General features: G+C 40.8%; 2 protein-coding genes across 3 annotated transcripts in view; one reads left to right on the top strand and one right to left on the bottom strand.

Annotated features, from left to right (window-relative positions):
• Window positions 1-6,059: 6,059 nt before the first annotated feature.
• LOC133387088 (androgen-induced gene 1 protein-like) lies at window positions 6,060-20,376 on the bottom strand. The gene is made up of 6 exons (XM_061631125.1): window positions 20,041-20,376; window positions 19,002-19,145; window positions 17,108-17,209; window positions 10,606-10,721; window positions 8,109-8,260; window positions 6,060-7,238 (listed from the first exon to the last, which is right to left on the bottom strand). Exons 1-6 carry the CDS (start codon window positions 20,206-20,208, stop codon window positions 7,213-7,215), a joined length of 708 nt encoding a protein of 235 aa, XP_061487109.1. The 5' UTR covers window positions 20,209-20,376; the 3' UTR covers window positions 6,060-7,212.
• ZNF831 (zinc finger protein 831) overlaps window positions 20,366-21,817 on the top strand; it is a 100,157-nt gene continuing 98,705 nt past the window's right edge. The window contains exon 1 of one of the 2 annotated variants that reach the window (XM_061631124.1): window positions 20,366-20,552. The gene's annotated coding sequence lies outside the window, so the exon portion shown is untranslated. The remainder of the gene's footprint in view (window positions 20,553-21,817) is intronic. The other variant, XM_061631120.1, reaches the window with a different exon arrangement.

The raw sequence follows: 21,817 nt of genomic DNA, 5'->3' as shown, positions 1-21,817 counted from the left end.
ATATTGTCCTATTGTGAAATAAATGCCACTTTGTTCCTGCCCACCCTTGCTTTCTCCACATCATGCATAATCTTATGAACCACTATTGCAGAATTTACTAAATTCCTTGGGCTGCAATCCTACTGACCTGGGATCCTGTGCATATTGGCACTGAACTAGGGTTGCCAGGTTCATGGCCTGAGACTGATCCTGTATCTTTAGGAGAAGAGAAAGTCAGCTAAGTGCAGGTGTTCTTGCAACTTTGTAATGGGAAAAACCAGAAGGTGGAATTCTCCCTCCCCCCTGCACAACTTTTAAAGATACAGAAGATGTCGTGGTTGCCAGGCCCGGCCTCCAAGAGGTCTTCTGTATCTTTAAAAGTTGTGCAAGGGGAAGGGAGAATTCCACCTTGTGGCTTTTCCCATTACAGAGTTGCAAGAACACCTGCACTTGGCTGACTTTCTCTTCTCTTAAAGATACAGGATCAGTCTCAGGTCATGGGCCTGGCAACCCTGCACTGAACATAGTGAGCCTTACTTCTCTGTAAACAGGCATAGGCTTGCAGTGTAAAGTCGTATTTTTTTCTCAATCAGTTTCCTTGTAGGGAACCTGCTGCAGCTCCTTGATATTTTTGGTTGCATTTTCAGTACCTATTCTAGCTCCATGATATCCTTTTTGAGATGGGCGACGAGAACTTTAGAAAGTATTCCAAATGCAGCTACACCACATATTTATATACAGGGATTAAGATTTGGGCATTTTTATTTCCTGCATGATGCCCCTCCATTTCTGTCTGTTTTAACTGTGTCTAGTCAGAAGCAACTCCTATTGAATTCAGTAGGGCTCACTCCTAGGTAAATGAGGTTATGATTTCAGTCTTAGCCCTCTACCAAACTCTGAGTAGATCCATTGAAATCAGTATAACTTAAATTGACTTATGACTAGTTTCTCTCCTCCCTAGCAATGCTGAAATGTTATTCTAATTGGGATTGGGGTAAGGTTTGCTGATTTTACCCCAAGAAATCCCCTGACTTCCCTTACTATTGAAAATATTAATGTGCAAATTTGTGCCAGACTTATAAACGCCTGAAAGATGCTACACAAGGGGGGGAGTTTCTACCTTCTCCTCAACTTGCCAGAGCAGTACAGCAACCTATGTGTAGTACTGCTGTTTTAGAGCATGGTTGAGGGAAGCTCTGACATATTAACATGAATGATAGCTGCTGTCCTAGAGTTGAATTGCAATATTGGCACGACAAAGCTGCCTTATTTGCTGTAACAACAGGATTTTTCATTGATCCTAAAAACCACTGCCACAGCACAGCAGCTCATTAGACTAAACTACAGAAGTATTTTATATTATGGAAGTGTATCTATATTAATGTTTTATACAAATCTAATTGTAATAGCTGTCTCCAAAGCATCCTGGAAATTAATTTAGTGAGAGTGCTGAGAATGAAAATTCTAAGCATCTTTTCACAGTTTTTTTTAAATGGTTCCCTTAGTGGATTATTAACACATTGATTATGTTTGAGCATAACACTAAAGCATTTGTTTTAGCATTTTTATGAGAATGAGCCTTGTCTTTCCCTAGGTTTAGGTGCTTCCACTCCTCTCTCTTTCTCCACTGCAGCTGCAAGGAAATCAGAATCTTATGTTTTACTTTTAAACTAACCATAGTTCAGTGTGTCACCCAAACACTAAACTGTGGTTATGGTTAGTGAAAACAAGCCAGTTTAACAAATTATGGTTTGAACTTGGTTTGTTTCTACTCACCACAATTTAAGATTAACCAGATTGTTTATGGGCAGATAACATGCAAATTGTGGTTAACATGAAATGGAAATGAAACTTTCCAAATGTCTCACAGCCATTCTGGATGAGGAGATGGGAGAGGAGTATCTGAGCTCACTGGGAGGGTAGGCTCATTTTCATAATGCTAAGGTATGATTTAGCATTACATCCAAAATGATTCTAAATTGCTCCTCCATTTACTTAAGGGGAGTGATTCCTGCTATCTCCCCCATACATCTGCAGTTCCCCACACCATATCCCACATCATTTCCAAAGACCCCAATCCTCAGAGACAGATTTTCAAGGGTGCACAGGGAGCTGCAGAGTGAATGGGGAAGCAAGAAATTTCTCTTCCACAACCTAGAAAGCTAGGTCTCCATTCAGACCAGAAAAAGGTAGATCTCAAGCCATTATAGGGCCACTCCATATGACCTATTGACTGAGCACTCATACTGATTTGCTTGCACTAAGCTTATACTAGATTATATCCAGTCTTTATTGAACATTCAGTCTGCTTTGTCCATGTGGTAGTTATATGACAGTGAGCCCCTGATTTGCTTGTGGGATGTTATATGTCTTCTCATTAGTCATTTGTTTATCCAACACTTTAGTAATTTTTTTATTTCCACAAGGAATGAACTACCTTGTCACTCTTCTAACAGGAATAAGTCTATTTCTTTTTAAAAGTGGATTTGTTGTGCTAGGGTAACAGAGCCCTTCACTCCACTTCTAACTGTGTAAACCTAAACTTTTGGTATGTGCTTGAATTCCTCCTGCAAATCCTCATAGTTGGGAGGCACTCATTGTTTTACTGTTAAGTTGCTGTAACAAAAGTTTTGTTTTCAGGCACTATCCACTAGGAAGATCTCCTACCCATACCTCATTCATGTACCTGAGAGTTGCACTAAAGATTTCATTAATTTCTAAGGGGCTTGTACAACAGAACCCCATGGTGGAACTTTTAACTCTAGTTGCATGCCAACCTCTAGAGCGATTCAAGGTAACCTCAGGCTAAAGAAAAACATGTGAATAAAAATCTAGAGCAGTTAAGATTCAAGGTTTGATACCGCTGCATAATTCTTGAAGTACACATATTGCTAAAATTTCCTGAAGCTCTGACACAATTAACACAAGTAAAGCAAAAATACTGTTCTCTAAGAAAGAATAAGCGCAGTATGTAGCTAAAATAAACTCTTAAGAATTCAACCGTCAACACCTCTAATCTATTCCTAATATGCAAAATCTGCCTATCTCCTCTGTTTATTTAGGCACCAGTTATCATGCAAAATTCCATTTAGAGGAAAACGACTCGGTCTTCCTGGCTGAAAAATATGCTGATAAATGGTAGAGGGCTAATGAGGAAAGATTTCTAACTGGTAGTTACAGGATAACATGTTTGCTGTGGAACATTCTCTTAATGATTCATTCTCTCAGGAATGAGTCATAATAGTCCTTCCAAAATTCATGTGGTTTATGAAAACATTTTGGATTCTAACAATGGATGCTCTTGTACTACCCACAGTCATCTTTCTGATAAGACTGAACTTAGATATTCATGCAACAGCACTGTACACTTAGGATGAAGAATACCACAAACCATAGCTGGCCTTAGTCATTTATATACTTGACACAAAACATCACTGGCTCAGGATCGGAATTCATTTTAAAAAAAAATCAAACACCAATATACAGAGACGGAGGACAATGGAGGCAGGAAAATGAGAATCTGCTGCCTGCAACAAGTGCTTCATGATGCTTCGTGGTAAGCCTATCACTGTCAACAGCTATGTGAAACAGTGAGCAAAGTGCCAAAAAACCTGATGTTGACACGGCTATGTGTTATAACAGGGCTGAAGGCAGAATGCCCCAATGTGTGGTCACACTGTTAAATATGTGGCTTTGATTTAAGTAATGTGTTAGGAATAAGAACATTAAAAATGAAGTTTGTGTGCTCTTTGAGGGGAATGCTACACTATATATTCTTCTAAGAAATGTTACTTGAAAATATATATATGGTTTTCTTTGAACTAGTTATTTGAATGAAATAATGGGCATGATCCAGACCCAAATTAATTTTTTTTAAGTTCAGCTGATTGCAGTGGGAGAGAAGTAAGCATTTTATCCCTTTGAAATCAATGGGATTTAAAAGCTCTTTTACTTTGGGGCCAAGGCAAGTTATTCCCATATTCCCTCCTACAGGACTATGGTGGTCAGGCTCTTTGCTGAGCTGCACTCATATGGAGTGCACTCATTTGTGTGAATGGTTGCTTCTGCCTAGGTGATGAATAAGTCAGCGCCAAGACTTCTGTGATAGTGGCAATATTTCTTCAAGCTTTTGCTGTCACATATATATTGACGGTCATATATATAGTGTCCATCTGAGGTGTTGGCTCAGACAAAGTGGCACTTTCATGTGAGCAGAGCCTGTCAGCAAATGCTCCCAAAGATGACGGCCAATGCCATGCGAGGCTGTAATCAATGCTTTATTATTCATCTTTTAATACTAATAAAATAAGAGATGTTACCACACAGCACTGACTTTTGAAATATGAGTTCTTAATATAAGGTCAGAGTTTCTGAGAGATATATATTAACCAAAGTTTAGATTAATATGTCTTGCTTAGTTCTGGAAATAACATTTTACTTTGGGGTCTTTAGTTTAAATCTCAAGAGGTAGCAGGTTTAGCAGAAATTCTGATACATTACATAAAAATATAAACGTTCTAGCAGTATTCAGCCTATTGCATAACTTTTTGTGATTTATAAACTACATAGAATCATAGCATCATAGATTTGGAAGGGGCCTATAAGGCCATCAAGTCCAACCCCCTGCTCAATGCAGGAATCCAAATTAAAGCATACCTGACAGGTGGCTGTCCATCTGCCTCTTGAATGCCTCCAATGTTGGAGACATCTGGCTTGTTTATTACGGCTGTGAAAAAACACAACCAGACTTTACAATGAGAAATCTAACCTGAAAGTGCTGGAAATGGTACACGGTCAAACACAGAGGAGAACACTGGCTATGTCTGTACTCTGCTATGAGTGAACAAGTTCAATCTACCACTACAATAACTGGGCCTTTAATTAGGTTATTCCATTAATCTGCTTTGTACATGCTTGAAAACTTTTAAAAATAATAATTGCCACTAGATTTCATGCACAGAAAAAAAAAGCTCAGCATACTTGCTTCTAAGGATTTAGTTCATAAGACATGAACTGAAAGGGATACCAGTATTTGCTGAAATTCAAGATTTAAAAATCTCACCCTGGATTAGTTCTATGGGAAAGGTTGCACAGCCTTTATCAAAAAGAAAAGACTGATTTACTCAGTTGGATCTTGCAATTCACCATTCCTGACAGAAGCTTTTACATACTATAATTATTGAAACAGAGGGAAATTACACCCTCAGTCCTATACAGATTCATGATAAACTACCATTGACTCATGCATAGCAACATTTAGGATTATAGCCTGTACTTATTCACAAAGATTTAATATTTATGTGAATTTGTATTTTGGTCTTGCTCACAGGCCTAGGGAGAGGAACAGTAGATTTTAAAACATTAAAATACAACACATTTAAAGGCCCACTCCCTTCCCTTAACCCTGCTGATCATATGACAGAACCATATATATTTTAACTTTTTATCTATATGTCATTCCAAATGAAATAGAGCTATATATTGCATTCTAATAATGTACAGGTATGGGCTTTGACAAACTTCTAGGGGAAGGGAGTTCAATAACTAAATCAGCCTCTGAGAATGCCCTTCTATGTGCTAGTACTGTTCAAATCTAATAAACAGATAGTGTTGGAGAATTTTTCTATTTCTCCTGTGGGGTCTTTGCTGGGGGTCCTTTAAATAATATATGACACAGGCTTAAAGCAAAAAGGTAGGCCTTTATTTGGTAGAGAAGCATATGCAAGGACAGCACCCTAGAAATTTAAGAGGGACTGTAAAGAAGTACAGTCTGAACAGATCCTTTATACCTTATTGAATACACATGTGACATTCGTTTTACCAGTCCCCTAAGTTCTTTGTAATAGTTCTTCCCTCTTGAAATATTTCCAACAAACCAGATAACTTTATTAAAATGAATTCATGGATATTCATAATCAAGTAGATACCTCCCATCCCCACTGTATTCATTGATGTCAATCTGTCCCCTTGGCTGATATTACCACTATTCTACTGTCATATATTATTGATGATCTTGCACTGTTTGGAAACCAATATGTACCATTACATTTCATTCTACCATGGCTCCTGACCAGTCAAGCTGGTCAAGAATATCTCTTAGGACATAACAGCACGTTCCTTGGGTGGTTAGCTCTCCTTAGAATAACTGGCAGTTTCTATAAAATTATATACATCATGCTAATTTAAAAAGAATCAGTATCAAGCTAAAATGCTATCTCTTTTTCACCTAGATTTCCATTATAAAGATTTCCCCTTAGCTGAAGCCATAATATCAGAAACCTGGTTTCCAAGATCACATAGTAAAAAGTATATTGGTCAAGAGAAACAATACTAAATAAATCTGCGGTCATGCATTTAGCCATTTGGCACTGAAAGATGCTCAGGAATTTTGTAGCAGGGTGAGCTTAACCCTTTTTCTGCTTGGTACATGCAGGCCTGCTTTTAATGCCTGCTGTGTGAGACAAAGGGGAAAGAAATCCATTTTTCCTTCATCAGTTTATCAGGATGCCTGGGGGAGATCCTCCATCAATAGGACTGTCAATCAATATTGGCTCAAAGCCCTTTAGATCTTTATAGGCAAAACTATTACCTTGAGTTGTATAGAATAGATTCGGCAGCACTAGTGCTATGCTCCTAGTGGCCCATCCCTGGTTGGAGGACAGACAGTGTGTTTAACCCCCATATGCAAGATATTTTTGTTTATATGTTTTCATATTTTTTTATTTTTTAAAGAGATGATAGAAGCATAAATACATGTAAAACGGTTTACGCTCTTGCATTATTTGAAGTACTCCAACAAACCCATAAACCGTCATGGAAGACTGCTTAGCTCAACTATCAAGCTGAAGCATAAGGACTGTTTTTTTTATTGGCATGCTGGACTAGACAAACCTTGATTTATCCAGCAAGACCATTCTTATGCTTTTAGGCGTTTGTCTGCCTTAAGGTGCCAGGTATAATGTACATCCTTGCATACACCATCCATTTATATATAACCAATTTTCCTATACACAAAGATAATTTTGTTCCAAGCATTATTAATCTGATTTGCTACATTTTTCTCTTTCTATTTTGAAGGTGCTAAACATTGTGTGTCTCAGAAAAGGCCATTTTCAGTGTACTTAATCTTTAAGAACAGGTTGTGATGAATGCTTTTATCTTGATTAAAGTTTCACTCTGTTCCATAAGTGAACGTGCACTTTTAATGACCTTATACCTTTCCCAGGTTCTTCTCTATGTACACTTCTTTTTACGTCTTGCTGGGAGGGAAAGAAAGGAACATAAGTTTTAGAACATTTTGCAGCACAGAACAACATGATATACATGTTTGTGGAGCCCTCCCACAGGTGGTCTACAGCAACAGACTTCAGTGTTTTCAGACTGGGTCCTACTTTCTCTAACATGCATTTTGGGACCATTTTTAAAAAAATTCACCATATATTTGTATGGTGAGAGTGCTGCTGCTGCTGTGACCAATTTCAGGCTGCAACAAGGCAGCTTGCCCTGATCCACCAACTGACAACTAAAGCTCTACTGAGCCCTCTGCATCCCTCAGCTGAGTGTGCTCATACTGTGCTATTCATGATAATGCAAGTTCCAACTGGACCTCATATACAGTTATATAGCAACCTGCCTCCCTCCAAGTTCCCAGTGCATTGCATATTTAGGAGGACTGCGGAAGTGGCCTGTGTAATCTGGAGAGAAGCACGGAGAGCCTCATGACATCTGGAATGATCAAGCTGTTGCAGAGTGCCCAGCACAGTGGCTGCATTGTTCGCTAAGTGCCTTCTGGGTAGGACAGAGGACTCAGCAGAATGCCTGTGGGAATCCTTCAATGCACGGAGGTGCAGCCGGGAGGGAAAATATTGTATTCATCATTATAATCTTACAAGTGAAGTAGAGGTTGTTTTTGACTGAACACATTAACAACTCAATCTTAGACATGTTAACTCAGAAGCAAGCCTCATTGAATATAATGGCGTTACTTCCAGACATCAATATACCACTGTGGCCTTTCTTGAGGAAGATACTTAAAAGACTCCACTAATACACGGGTAAAGTCCAGCCCTTGTGACAGCTGTAGTACTGAAAATACAAAAACAAAAAACCCACCCTGTCTGCTAACTTACCCCACAACCATTTTGTTAGTTGCTCCCCAATGAAGTAGAAGATGAGCATTATAAAGAAAGCAGTGCATAAAAATGCTGCCTGTCCACATGGACTGAGCACTCCTAAAACTGGATATGCCCAAACCCCAGCTGCATGGTGTATCCACATTATCCTAGAAACAAAGGGAGATAAAGACATAAGAAGCCATAAATTGTAAAGATAGCTAGCAGACTGTATTTATTTCTGTAGTTGTGTGGAAAAACATTATATATTTGCTGATAACTACAAATAGAAAACTATGTGCATAAACTTGGATTTCATTAAAAATACAGGAATGTGATTTCCACTTGAAAGTTCTGTTGATTTAAATAGAGCTCCATTTAAGTGGATATGGTATTAAACAGCCAAGAGGGTGGCTGTATACTATAGTCAGCATGGATTTTTCACATTCCAGCATGTTAAATTGAAAATACCCCCATGCCATTCTGCTGCTTCCCATAAGCTCATTTCAAAACAAAATTTTACAAAACTTACAGTCCTGAACTCAGAAATGCTTGCTTAACAACTCTCTACGTTTTCATGGTGATACACAAAACACTCAGAGAGAATCCAGAGTTCAAAGTCTTAAACAAGAATAAAATAATCCCTGTTGGACTTTTTTCTGTCAGTGGTCTCATAAATTGTTGAAATTAATTAAAAATCAGCCATATTCATAGAATACATGTAATCCTATTAGTTACCTTGTCCCATACTCTGACCTTTATCTTCTGCAGTTTAAAAGTTAAAAAAATGCATGGCTGATTTTTAATAAATTTAAGAAAATTGACACTGGAATCTATGATAGCGCAGGCATGCCCAGTAGAACAACCTGTCGGTGTTCTAAAAGCCAGACTAACAGCTGTTTAGCTTGGTTAATCTGGGGGCCACACCCATGCCAGACATTTATTCTACTTTACACAGTCATGGCTTCCCCCAAAGAATCCTGGGAAGTATAGTTTGTGAAGGGTGCTGAGAGTTGGGAGACTCCTATTTACCTGACAGAGATCCAGTGATCAGAGTGGTTTAATAATCAGTCCTTCTTCCCAGAGAATTCTTGTGATTGTAGCTCTGTGAGGGGGATACGGCATCTCCTAATTCTTCCTCATAACTCCAGCTCCGGCTCCTCCCCCCCCCCCGTGGTTAGTTTCACCTATCCTAAACATGATTGCAGGGGAGTAAATCCCATTGAACTCAACAAGCATGCAAATGATCAAACCTGCCCTCCTCCTCCTCTCTCTTATATTACAGGCCTTCAAGAGCAGCTTTGTTGATCCTATAATCTTTCATTTTTAGGAACCCAAAGTAAAGGTATGCGCTGTACAGAACTGTGTATTTACATCAGCTATAGTGGTCTAATGTGGTATTTGTTGTCAATAATTAAAAACACTTTTACCTGTGTGCTGCTCATGATAATATTCTTGACTGATAAATTATTTTAACTGAATGTGAGGATAGAAGTGTAAGAGCAGAGCTGGTTGTACTTAAATTAATCTATGTCAGCTACTGCAGAAATAGAATTTTAAGGCATGACAGACATGAAGCAAAGTGATGATACTGGGGTTATGCTTATATGGTAATTAAAGAAATGATATCTGAACCACCGGAATCGTTAGTGTAATATTTACTTGCACTCATTTTTGACCATTTTAACAATCCAGATGCATTATAACAAATTAGTTCAAAGAAACAAAAGGTATTGGAGATGAACATCACTGAAGAAATATGGAAATATATGTTCTCCACTAATTTGGCTCTCTCACCATGTATGACTATAAAAGGAAATTGTAATACTTAACCCCACATCATCTGGTAACAAAGATATTGCTGGGAACGTGGGGAAAACGATTCAGATTATATGTATGTATGGTGGATGTGTGAGCAAAATCAAAACTTTGGGAAAACTAGTTTTTGAGACAAAAATAAGACTAGATATATTGTACATTGAGTCAGTTAAAAATTATTTTGAGTTGCTTTAAAAATGATGTGTGACCAGGACATCATAATTTAGTGGGAAACTTGATAACTGTAGCAAAAATGTTAGTAACTGCTAAATGGCACATTCATAAAATATCAACTGAGCAAGAGTGGCTTAATAAAATATGGTATATGCCACGATGTCTAAACGTATTGAAATTATTAAGATATGTTTAAGAGAAAGACGTCAAAATCAAGAACAATTTGAGAGAGTTTGGTCTCCTTTTTATGAAGCAGAAATGTAACATGGAATTCAAGCTTTTTCACTGCTAATATTTTAAGATCGTACTACATGATTTCATTGGATAATTTATAGTATATGTTGCTTTATGATATCAACATTGCAAATATTTTTATATTAAGAAAAAAGTTAAATGTAGCCATTGCAAACATGGATTCCAAGAGAAAATAGCTTTCTGCTAATATAAAAATAACAATATAAGTAAAATGAGTAAAAATGTTTTGCATTTCAAAAGTGTCTCTGTAAAGAGACTGGATACCTACCATGAGACGTATATAACTGAAAAGATGCAAAGTCCCCAAATCCCTTTCCATCTACGAGGATACTTATGAGTACATATAACCAGTTCTATAAAGAGCAGTGGAAGGATGGTAGTATGCTAAAAATAAAAAACACATACAAGTATAACAGCTGGAAACATATAGTGAATAAAAAAAAGTTTTATTGTTGGTTATACTGGTGTCAGTGGATGTATTATATTACACTTCTTGTACTTCTGTTCAATGTTCCCCCCCCCCAAGTACAATATTTTTTTATAGTTCAAGCATTCTCTAACTTACTATCCCCAGGGCCCACTTGAATTGGCTAATTGCTAACACCCACCAGGTACAAAATGGTGCAGGGACAGAGCCCATTACAAAATGGTGGCAGATGGAGACAGAGTTTAGCATAATCAGCTGGCAATTTCTGACAGCATTTTCTACTTACATCTAATTCATCTTTGGAAATAGCTTTGTTATTATTTGCCACAGTGTTTTCCTTGTGGCAAACAGTTCCAGAGCTCAGTTTTCCTCAAGTTAAGTACAGACCTTTGATTTGGTATTGTAACTCACCCTCCACATTTTAGGCAGAATATGCTGATATACAGCATTTGCTGATTCCCTCCCACCCCATGCCTCTCAAAAGTATTTTTACCCATCTCTTGTAATCTCTTCTCCCATTCTCCTTTCACAGTCACCTGGTAGCTTATCTCCCCGCCCTCCGCAACTGCCAGTTTCTTTATCCCACCACCCTAGTCCTTTTACATCCACTTCTTCCTCCTATAACAGCTTTCCTCTCATCATCTTCCTTTCTATTCCCAGTTTGTCTATAATAAATATCAACATCTTAATAATATTAATTATAACCACCATCACCTTGTATCTCACTTTCAAATCTCCTTCAACACCTCCTCTGGCCCTTCAGAGGAGGGAGATCTATCTTCCTAACCCCCCCCCCCGCACTGGTCTAGCTTAAACTCTTTGGCTCTCCAGATGGTGTTGGACTCCCAGCTCCAGCCACCATGGCAAACTTCACCAGTAGGGCCACAAATTCCCCACCTATGGTCTAGCTGAAAAGCAGAAAGTTCCCATATCCCTAAGAAAAACACTATAACCACACATTTTGAGCCTGACTGTAAACACTTAGGTTACGTTCCTGTGCTCAGGTTACACTGGTTTGGGTAGAATTCCCACTGTATAAGAAGAGCCTTGCTGGCCAAAGGCCCATTTAGTTTAGCATTCTGTTCTCACAGTGGCCAACCAGATGCCTACGGGAATCCCACAAGCAGGATCTGAGTGCAACAGCACTCTCCTCACTTGTGACTGGAACTTGCAATACACCTCTCCCAACATATATCTCCTCAGACCTGAGCCACACCGTCTTGACAGCGCATCTCTGCAATGACTACAGAGGTGACTTAAGTTAAATACCACTATGCAACACAATGAAAGGCAAAAAATCAGACCCTGTCATGTATTCCTGCCCCATCCATATTACCACAACAGTGTATAGGATTCAGGCTAACTCCACACACAATCACAGAATATCAACATACATATACCCAGAGCTTGGTAAAGTTACTTTTTTGAACTACAACTCCCATCAGCCCAATCCAGTGGCCATGCTGGCTGGGGCTGATGGGAGCTGTAGTTCAAAAAAGTAACTTTTCCAAGCTCTGCATATACCAGTAGGGACACCATAATGCAGATGAAAAAATGCACAGCATGAGGCTGTATTGTTTTGGCCTCAAGTTGCACACACTTACAACACACATAGAGTACACAAAAAGGAAGAACTTTGCAGGAACAGCCTTCCCTCTCAACACACATCTCAACATTCCCTCTCAACACACATCAAAAGAGCACATTGCTAACACTTCTGATAGATACTCCTGCACTAGAAACCAAGGGGGGGAGGAACCCATGCTACAAAGCATACCGGCTTCAATTATCTCCCGCATCTTCCCCACACACTCCTTGCTGTGTGTGGGAAAACTGCTGGTTAACCAAGTGGATGAAACAATCCTTCCTCCCACACAGCTAGTAGCAGGGTCTCCTACACAGAAACAAGAATAATCATACACTCTCACATGCAAGTGAGGTCTCTGTTGGTGAATGCTAGACACTCCACTCCAGTCATTGCTACTACTGACTGAACACTCATGCCCACTACCTCCTTGCAGGACACAGACTGGACACATGGAGCAGAACACGCTGTACACTCACAAGTACCACTGCAATTCCCTGCAGGGGAAGGAGTAAGTACTGCAGTTTTCCCTCCAAGGTGTAGGAGCCTGTCACTGCAGTCCCCACCCACCAAATTTGGAAAGGGGCAACAGCACTGGAAAAGCATTAAAGTTGCACCACTCAATCTCTTCCTCATAGACATCAACTGTGCATGCAAGTCCATGGACCATGTGCTCCTGCTGCTTCTTGTTACTTTTGGTGCATGTCCCTTGGCTCTCCTCAGGTAGTTATCCAACAGTACTGAGGACAGGACCTTCCACCTGCCTAGTTTCATCCATGTAAATAACAAGAGAAACCCATGGCATGATTGGCAGCAGTTATACTTCCTTGAGGTTGCTAAGACAGGCTCTTGCACCTTTGTTAACTCCATGACAGACAGTTATGCACAAGGTGAAGGTGTACCTAGAAGGGAAGTGGAGTCATGAGGGATGTTACACCTGCTACTCTGCTGTCTCTCAGGCAACTATCAATGGCACAGAAGGTTCTGTCGGAGTGACTGTTTACCAACCACATACATGTACCTTAGACTACTCCATCCATGAGGGTGATCAGCAGAGGCTTTGACTTTGTTGTGAAGAGTTAGCAAATAGGGAAATTGCTTTCCTTCCCCTTGCTTTAATCTTGCTTCAGCTGGCAGGATGTGAGTGGACAGGGACCTTATTGCTACAGGTCTCTGGGTGAGGAGTGACCCCTTGTGACGTCCTTCCCTGGTTCTCCCTGTCAGGTTCCCACCTGCTTGTGGCTACTACCTTTCACTAGGCACCACCAGGGACACCACCAGTCAGGACCGTCCTTTATATGGTTTCTCCGCTCTAGCATAGATCTCACTAGATCCCACTGCTAGGCAGCACCACCAGTCACTTCCTGTAACCAATACTCCCAGAGACTTTGCCTAAGTCTCTCTATAGGTTGTTACTTTGTGACTGTGTGCCTATGCTGTTCCCAACCCCCTTGTATCTTTATATATAAAGCATACAACTCTGGGTTGCTCTGGATACTTGACTTGTTACAATATCTCCCTTCACCACTGCCACCATTAGATACAGCTTCTGTTCAACCTTGGTAATTACCTTGCCCTCCCTTCTGGTCTGTATATTCCCCCAGCCAAGGATCAGGCCTTTGGTAAACCAAATAAGTATTTATTTACTAACAACAAGAAATAACAAGATTACTTTAGGATGTTTCACAAGCATGTGGTTTCATATATGGTCACTCTTTATGTTTCTGTTCATATATATACTCTTTAAATATCAGCCAAATACAATCCAAACTTCCCTCAGAACTCTGCCAACCAACCCTCACCAAATGGCCTCACTCCAAACAACTTCTCCCCCCCTCATCACTCACAAACCTCCATTTATACCTTCAGCCAGCCAGCCACTCAGCCAATCATCATCCAGCATACTTCAGCTTCTCACCCATGTACTCCCCCTTTCTCTCTCAGTCAATTACCATACATCACCTAATAGACCCGCCTTTACCATATTTACAGATGCTTAACCTACAGGAACATCACACCCCTCAACTCTCTTTTCATGCAGACTCTGGGGAATCTAAGGTAGCAGTCTTCTCAGACTGCACAAGTGAGAAAAGGGCTGTCATGGTATATGAGGCAGTTAGTACAGGAGGGAGAGGGTGGATATTAAGGCCTGCTCATGGTGGGCAAAAGGGACAAGGGAGCCATATATCTTAAAGAGAGCTATTTTGAGTAGCATGCTACATGTCTCCTCCTTCCTTTATTGTACAATCCAAAGGGTGCTCACGAGGTGCATCTGTGTGACGGTATAGGTGGATTCAAATTTCTATGTGCAGGAATTCCTCAGGACTCACAGTACCTGGGTTCTTATTGTGCACCCCACAGTGGCCCCTGCAGCAGAGGCAGAGCTTGGTAAAGTTACTTTTTTTGAACTACAACTCCCATCAGCCCAATCCAGTGGCCATGCTGGCTGGGGCTGATGGGAGTTGTAGTTCAAAAAAGTAACTTTTCCAAGCTCTGAGCAGAGGGTGCTGTGCTGTGGCAGGCAGTCTGTTTGAGTGGAGAGATCCTTTTCTTTTTTTCATGTTGCAGGGAGTGGATTGGCTCCTTCCGTGGCTGGCTGAGATAGAGGTGTTGCCACTGTGCCAGCCTATGGTAGATGAATGTTGGCTGTGTTGCAAAGAACACTGGTTATGTGGCTGTTGTAGTTGCTATGTTCTCTGCTTTTTTGAAACTATGTATCTCCCCACTCTTAGTTTGTACTGAGAGAGTATAGGATATGAATTAAATTGTGCCAATGTTGCAGCAACGTTAGATTATCTTGACCAGTTCCAGTCTGGGTTCAGGCCTGGTTATAGGACTGAATTGGCCTTGGTCACCCTGATGGATGACCTTTATCAGCAGAAGGACAGGGGGAGTGCGACCCTGTTACTCGCACTTGATCTCTCAGTGGCTTTTGATACCATTGACCATGGTATCCTTCTGGGCCGACTTGGTGAGATGGGTATCAGAGGCATTGTTTTACAGTGGTTCCAATCCTATCTCCAGGGTTGTTTCCAGAGAATAGCATTGGATGATTGTCTTTTGGCCCCCTGGCAGTTTTACTGTGGGGTGCTGCAGGGTAACATCTTGTCCTTCATGCTGTTTAACATCTATATGAAGCCCTTGGGAGCGGTCATCAGGAGATTTGGGGCAAGGTGTCAGCAGTACACTGATACTGTCGGGAATGCTTTGATTTGGATTCCTGCATTGAGCAGGGGGTTGGACTTGATGGCCTTATAGGCCCCTTCCAACTCTACTATTCTATGATTCTATGATACACAGTTCTATTTCTCTGTAACATCTGAATCGGGAGAGGCTGTGCAAGCCCTGGACCGCTGCTTGGACTCATTGGTGGGCTGGATGAGGGCCAATAAACTGAGTCTGAATCCTAGCAAGATGGAGGAACTGTGGGTTTGTGGTTCCTGAGTTCGGATAATTGGTCAGTTGCCTGCTTTGGATGGGGTCGTACTCCCTCTGAAAGAGCAGGTCCATAGTTTGGGGGTGCTCCTAGATCCATCTTTGTCACTAGAGGCCCAGGTGACCTCAGTGGCTAGGACTGCCATTTACCAGCTTTGGCTGGTAAGACAGCTGCAGCTGTTTCTGGACCGGGATGGCCTGACCATTGTTGTCCACGCACTGGTAACCTCCAGGCTGGATTACTGTAATGCGCTCTATTTGGGGCTGCCTCTGAGGTTGTTCCAGAAGCTGCAGCTGGTGCAAAATGCAGCAGAGAGACTGCTCACTGGGGCAGGGTATCTCCAACATGTCACCCCGCTGCTGAAAGAATTGCACTGGCTGCCTATTTGCTATCGGGCCAAGTTCAAAGTTCTAGTTTTGGTGTACAAAGCCCTATACAGCTTGGGACCAGGATACCTGAAAGATCGTCTTATCCCTTATATACCCAGTCAATCACTGCGCTCTGCAGGTGAGGGCCTCTTGCAGATACCATCTTATCAGGAGGTCCGTTCTGCACAACATAGGAAACTGAGCTTTAGTGTGGCTGTACCTACCCTGTGGAACTCCCTACCCTTAAATATCAGACAGGCACCATCTCTGTTATCTTTTTGGCGCCTATTGAAGACCTTTCTCTTTCAACAAGCCTTTTAAGATGAGACCTTATCCCAGTCTGCTTCTGTGTTGGAATTGCTTTTTAATATGCTTTTAAACCTTTTTTTTAAACAATATGTTTTTTAACCTTTTTTTAAAAAAAGCCTTCAAAGCTTTTTTAAAAAAAGTTTTTAAAGTTTTTTTTTTTTAATGTATTTTAATGTCTGTTTTTATGGTGTTTTAAAGTGTTTTTAGTGCTTTTGTTTGCTGCCCTGGGCTCCTGCTGGGAGGAAGGGTGGGATATAAATCAAATAATAAATAAATAAACAAAACCTCCCCAATGTAAATTGGTATGCGATTGCTTGGCCTATACAGCAGCTTTCAAATCAACCCAGGATCACACTGTAATTAGAGTTTCAACTACTCAGAGGTCTGGAAGTTCAGACACAACAGGGTAATCTATTTACTTTAAAACTGCAAGTGTATGCTTTTGTTCTCTTCTGGTATTCACCAGGGGAGGGAAGTAGAAACACATGACCCCAAGGCTCACTACAGCTTATGCACATAATCTTAAACCATCATTTCACGTTACATTTGAACTGCAAAAATTTATGATCAGATAAATAACGTAGGAACTATATATAGCAAAATAAATATCCTAAAAATCAAACATTGTACACAGTATACACTTACCATTGTATGATTAAGCCAACTTGGATTAATATCATCCAGCTCTCTAGGATATACTAGTTCTCTGTCATATGCGTAAAGGCCCCAGAAAGCAACAGCTACAAACTGTGATTAAAACAGTTTTAAATTAACAGTTAGATATCAGATAAATGAAAACAATGGCTAGCTAATGTTTTTCAAAACTGAAGTATTTATTAATTGTTCCCATCCTTTCTTACAACTATCCATTAGTACTGTGAATAAATACTTATCTACTCTGAATACAGGACTTTGTTTTCTTTTATTTCTTCAGATAAAATTAATAATAATTAAAAAACTAACATCATAATCTCTGTATTCAGGATTTTGTTTTTATCATTTTTACTCTTACATTATATCCCACATTTCCCCCAAAGAGCTCAAGGTGGTGTACAAACATGGTCCCAATTTTATACTCACAACAACTCTGTGAGGTAGATTAGGCTGAGAGACAGTGACTGGACCAAGGTCACCCAGTGAGCTTCATAGTCAAGTGAGAATTTGAAGCCCAGTCTCCCAGGTCCCAGTCTGATACCCTAACCACTACACCACACAGGCTCTCAAATGGAACAACATATTTAATACAAATTATACAGGGTACTTATACAATTACATATTAAACCTGTTACGCTGAAGGGCCAATCTAGACTCATGTTAACTGTGTGAATGAAATTATGGTGCATGCTTTCTTCTCATGTAAATAAACAGCTGCAGGGAAGCCTAAGCAGCCTTGGGTGTGTACGGAGTGGGGACAATTAGTTGAACTCTCTCTGTGTTTCTGTAACACAGTTGGGACAAAAATTGCTCTCTAAAAGTCCATTGGCTCCAATGGAGACTTCCCTTGAAATGCAAATAGTAGCTATGGAGTGGTTATTTTTGTTGAAAAAACAAGAGAGGCTTCCCTGCTGAAGGTATTTAACATAACAAAACGTGCACAATTAATGTCATTCATGCAATCAGTGGCCTGCAGGGAGTTTTCATAAAGAATGTTAGTCTACCAGCCTCTCCACTAGGGTTGCCAGGTTCAGGGCCAGAGACTGATCCTGTATCTTTAGGAGAAAAGAAAGTCAGCCAAGTGCAGGTGTTCTTGCAACTCTGTAATGGGAAAAACCACAAGGTGGAATTCTCCCTCCCCCCTGCATAATTTTTAAAGATACAAAAGACCTCTTGGTTGCCAGGCCCGGCCTCCAAGAGGTCTTCTGTATCTTTAAAAGTTGTGGAGGGGGGAGGGAGAATTCCACCTTGTGGTTTTTCCCATTACAGAGTTGCAAGAACACTTGCACTTGGCTGACCTTCTCTTCTCTTAAAGATACAGGATCAGGCCATGGATCTGGCAACCCTACTCTCCACAGAGGCATCTATGAATATTAATAACATAATGTATCATATGCTAGACTCCATCTGTAAATCAGTGAGTTCTTCAATAGGTGCATTAGCTTCATTATTTAAAAGTGAAATATTTCTGCCCTTTCCTAAGGACAAAATTTCTCCTGATCTAAATGATAATGATGGTGGGTTTAAAGAATGCTATTGCAAAGCCTCTCACTTATCTTACACTTTTGGGGGGAAATCCATCTCCATTTTATATACTAGATGACAATCTACTCAGAGCCCTTGGACTGGAGCAGGATAATTACATGGGAAAACCAGCTATTTGTAAGAAATATCTAAAATATCTTTTGAATCAATCAATGTGGTCAGTTTCACATAGACACTAGGCTCTCTGTGCAAGTCTCCCAATCATTTGGACTACAACTCCCATCAGCCCTAATCAGCATGTCCATGGGAGTTATAGTCTGAAACATTAGGGGGCATCAGGTTAGGGAAGGATGCTCTGTGGTACGCAAATGGTTGAATAACGGATACAGTAATTACTTACTAAGCCAACAGGGAATACATATGCAGAGAAGATGAAATCTCTGAAAGGCACCACCACAGATGATACTTTCTTCTCTTTGGAAGGCATGCACAGAGCTACAACATCAGTTATGACACACAATATATACAGCAGTGTCTGCAGAACCTATGCAATTATAAAAAAAGTTATGTATTTACAACATTTGCTTTTTCCTGTTTAGTTTAACAAGGAAAATTATTTGAAGGTTAAACACTGCTGTTAGGCAGCATCTAATTGTTTAAAAGTCTTCAAGTGACATTCAGTGCTAGTCCTTCTCAGAGTAGATGCATTTACATTAATAGACATGGCTAACATAGGTTCATTAATTTCAATGGGTCTACTCTGAATAGGACAGAAGTTCCCAAACTGAGCTTCATTCAGGTGGTCTGTGACAAGTCTCTGGATCTGTGGTTGATGATGGGAGACAGTACATCATCATAAATATTCATGTTGATTTTAAATTGTATTTTAATTTCTTCTTATTCCTTATATTTTATTGTATTACAATTTGAATTCTATGGAATACAGTAAAATATATAATACATAAAAGAAGCAATGAAAACACAATTAAAAATCATGCAGTATCTGGCACAGTGCACTACAATTATTACAACAGGCAGAAAACTAATGAAGTCTACCAAGACCCTCAGCAATTTCCAAGTGGTCCATGGGGGAAAAAGTTTAGGAACTACTGGAGTAGTTGAATATAACCTTTTATATTTGTTTAATAACATTGTATCTTAATGTAAACTTCAACTGAAATGTAAACTAGGACACTGTAGGGTCCAAGAATGGGAGATGGGGGCAGAGGATAGATCAAATTCCACTCATCTATGAACCCACTAGGAGGGTAAAGCAAGCTGCTAAATTTACCTCAAGAGGACCACCTAGCCCCGCCCCTTTGCCCCTCTTTCCCTCCATTGGCCCCTCCCCTTGCACGTGCAGCAAGGGAGAACTTCATGTGCGCGCCTGCGCACTTTCCCTCCCGCTCCCATAGCGTCTCTGCTCTCTTAGCCACCACCTGATTAAGGAAGGTCAGGTACTTCCAGGGGCCCCCGTAGGTAATGTCCGGTTCCTTGCGGACCGATTTAGGCACCCCTAAATTCTGGGTCAAGGCGAAAAGCGCCCAGACGAGACAGATAAAGTGCAAAAGCGCCACGGCCCGTTTGCCCCGCAGCGCCAAAGCCATGGTGGTTCAGGCAGCGCCGCTCGTGGTGACTGAACGGTGGCCTGAGGATGCAGCTCCTCGGTGCCGTGGCGCTGCCAAAGGCGCCACTTCGCGCCGAGTGGGAACTGCGCAGGCGTTGATCGAAGGTCTTCGGCGCTTCAACCTGCCGCCGCCATCTTTGGCGCCTTTCTGCCTCGCGCGGAGCATTGCGGGCTCGCGACGCCCCTTCACCTCACAGAGGGCTGTGGTGGTGGGTCGTACCATGTCAGCAGCAGTTTTGTACTTTGGGGTGGGGTGGGGAGCCGAGAGAGGGGCCCCGCAGCGACCCCCGATCCATTATCTTCTTCGATAAATCTTCATCACAGGTACAGCGTCAAAACATTCACTCCTTTTAAATCTGTAGCCCGAGTTTACTTTAGTTTTCCGCTCTCGTTTATTAGGGACAGTGCGGCTGGATTGGCCGCTCTTCTCTCGCACCTTCACCCCAAGGTGGGAATGGTACTGACCTCGCCTGGACGGTGTGGCGGGGCTTGAGGGATGCTAGGATGGGTGTCATTGGCCCCTGTGGCCCTGCAAGTAGGGTAGGCAGAGGAAAAAAGGTCAGAACTGTGGAATTAAATAACTTTGCTGTGAGTTTAGTGAAGCATGCTCTGTAGATTTTGGCTGTATTTCCCCTTGCATTGTTAGTACTTCATGTCTGTGATATGGTGATATGAAAACACTAAAATCACAGTAGATAAAAACAAAAGCAATAAAACACTCATACACTGCAACATCAACCAATCAACTTAAGAAGACGAATAAAGTAGGGATCCATCTTCTGCTCTGGCATTCTACGCCTACCCCATTTTGATTCTTTGCCATTTATTTCTCCCATTAATCCTATGACAATCACAATTTTTGGTTTGACTAGTAAGGTCACTCAGAGGTTGTAGACGCTTGGATAGGAGAAAAATCAAGGACAGCTTTGCGCATACCATGGGCTGTGAAAAAGACAAATTGGGTGTTAGAACAAATTAAACCAGAACTATCACTAGAAGCTAAAATGGTGAAAGTGAGGTTATCATTCTTTGGACACATAATGAGAAGGCATTAATTAGAAAAGACAATAATGCATAAAGGAAGCCACAGACCTGAACGTACAAGATCTGAACGGTGATTCATGACAGATGCTATTGGAAGTCACTGATTCATAGGGCTGCCGTAAGTCGTAATCGATTTGAAGGCACATAACCAACCCTGTGATTAACCTCAGACATACCTGATACTTTTTTTTTTTTAATCGGACCACTTGTTTGGAGTTTTTGCAAGCTCTTAAACCCCACACAAGTAGTTCTTAAGCCAAGATAATTGCAGCAAAAAAAGGGTAAAAAGTTGTTACATGTTTGGGATGAAATGTTCATTGGCTGATGCTTAAGGATTGTATCAGAGGTAATAAACCATTTTCTGTTGAGGGCAGGATTCCTGTGAGGTGACTTGTTGCAGGTTACATTCTGGTGGTTGGTGGGGTCACACCTCTCTCTTTTTTCCCCATCCAACAAGCTTCTGAAGGAGGGACAAATTGCTTTTGTTAGAAGTGTGAACTGTTTACTTGTAGAGGACACTCTTCCCCCTTCTATTGCTTCATCAG

This window comes from Rhineura floridana, chromosome 6 (genome assembly GCF_030035675.1).
Source record: "Rhineura floridana isolate rRhiFlo1 chromosome 6, rRhiFlo1.hap2, whole genome shotgun sequence".
NCBI lineage: Eukaryota > Metazoa > Chordata > Lepidosauria > Squamata > Rhineuridae > Rhineura > Rhineura floridana.
Note: the sequence above shows the minus strand (reverse complement) of the source record. Positions and strands in the feature narration are given on the sequence as shown.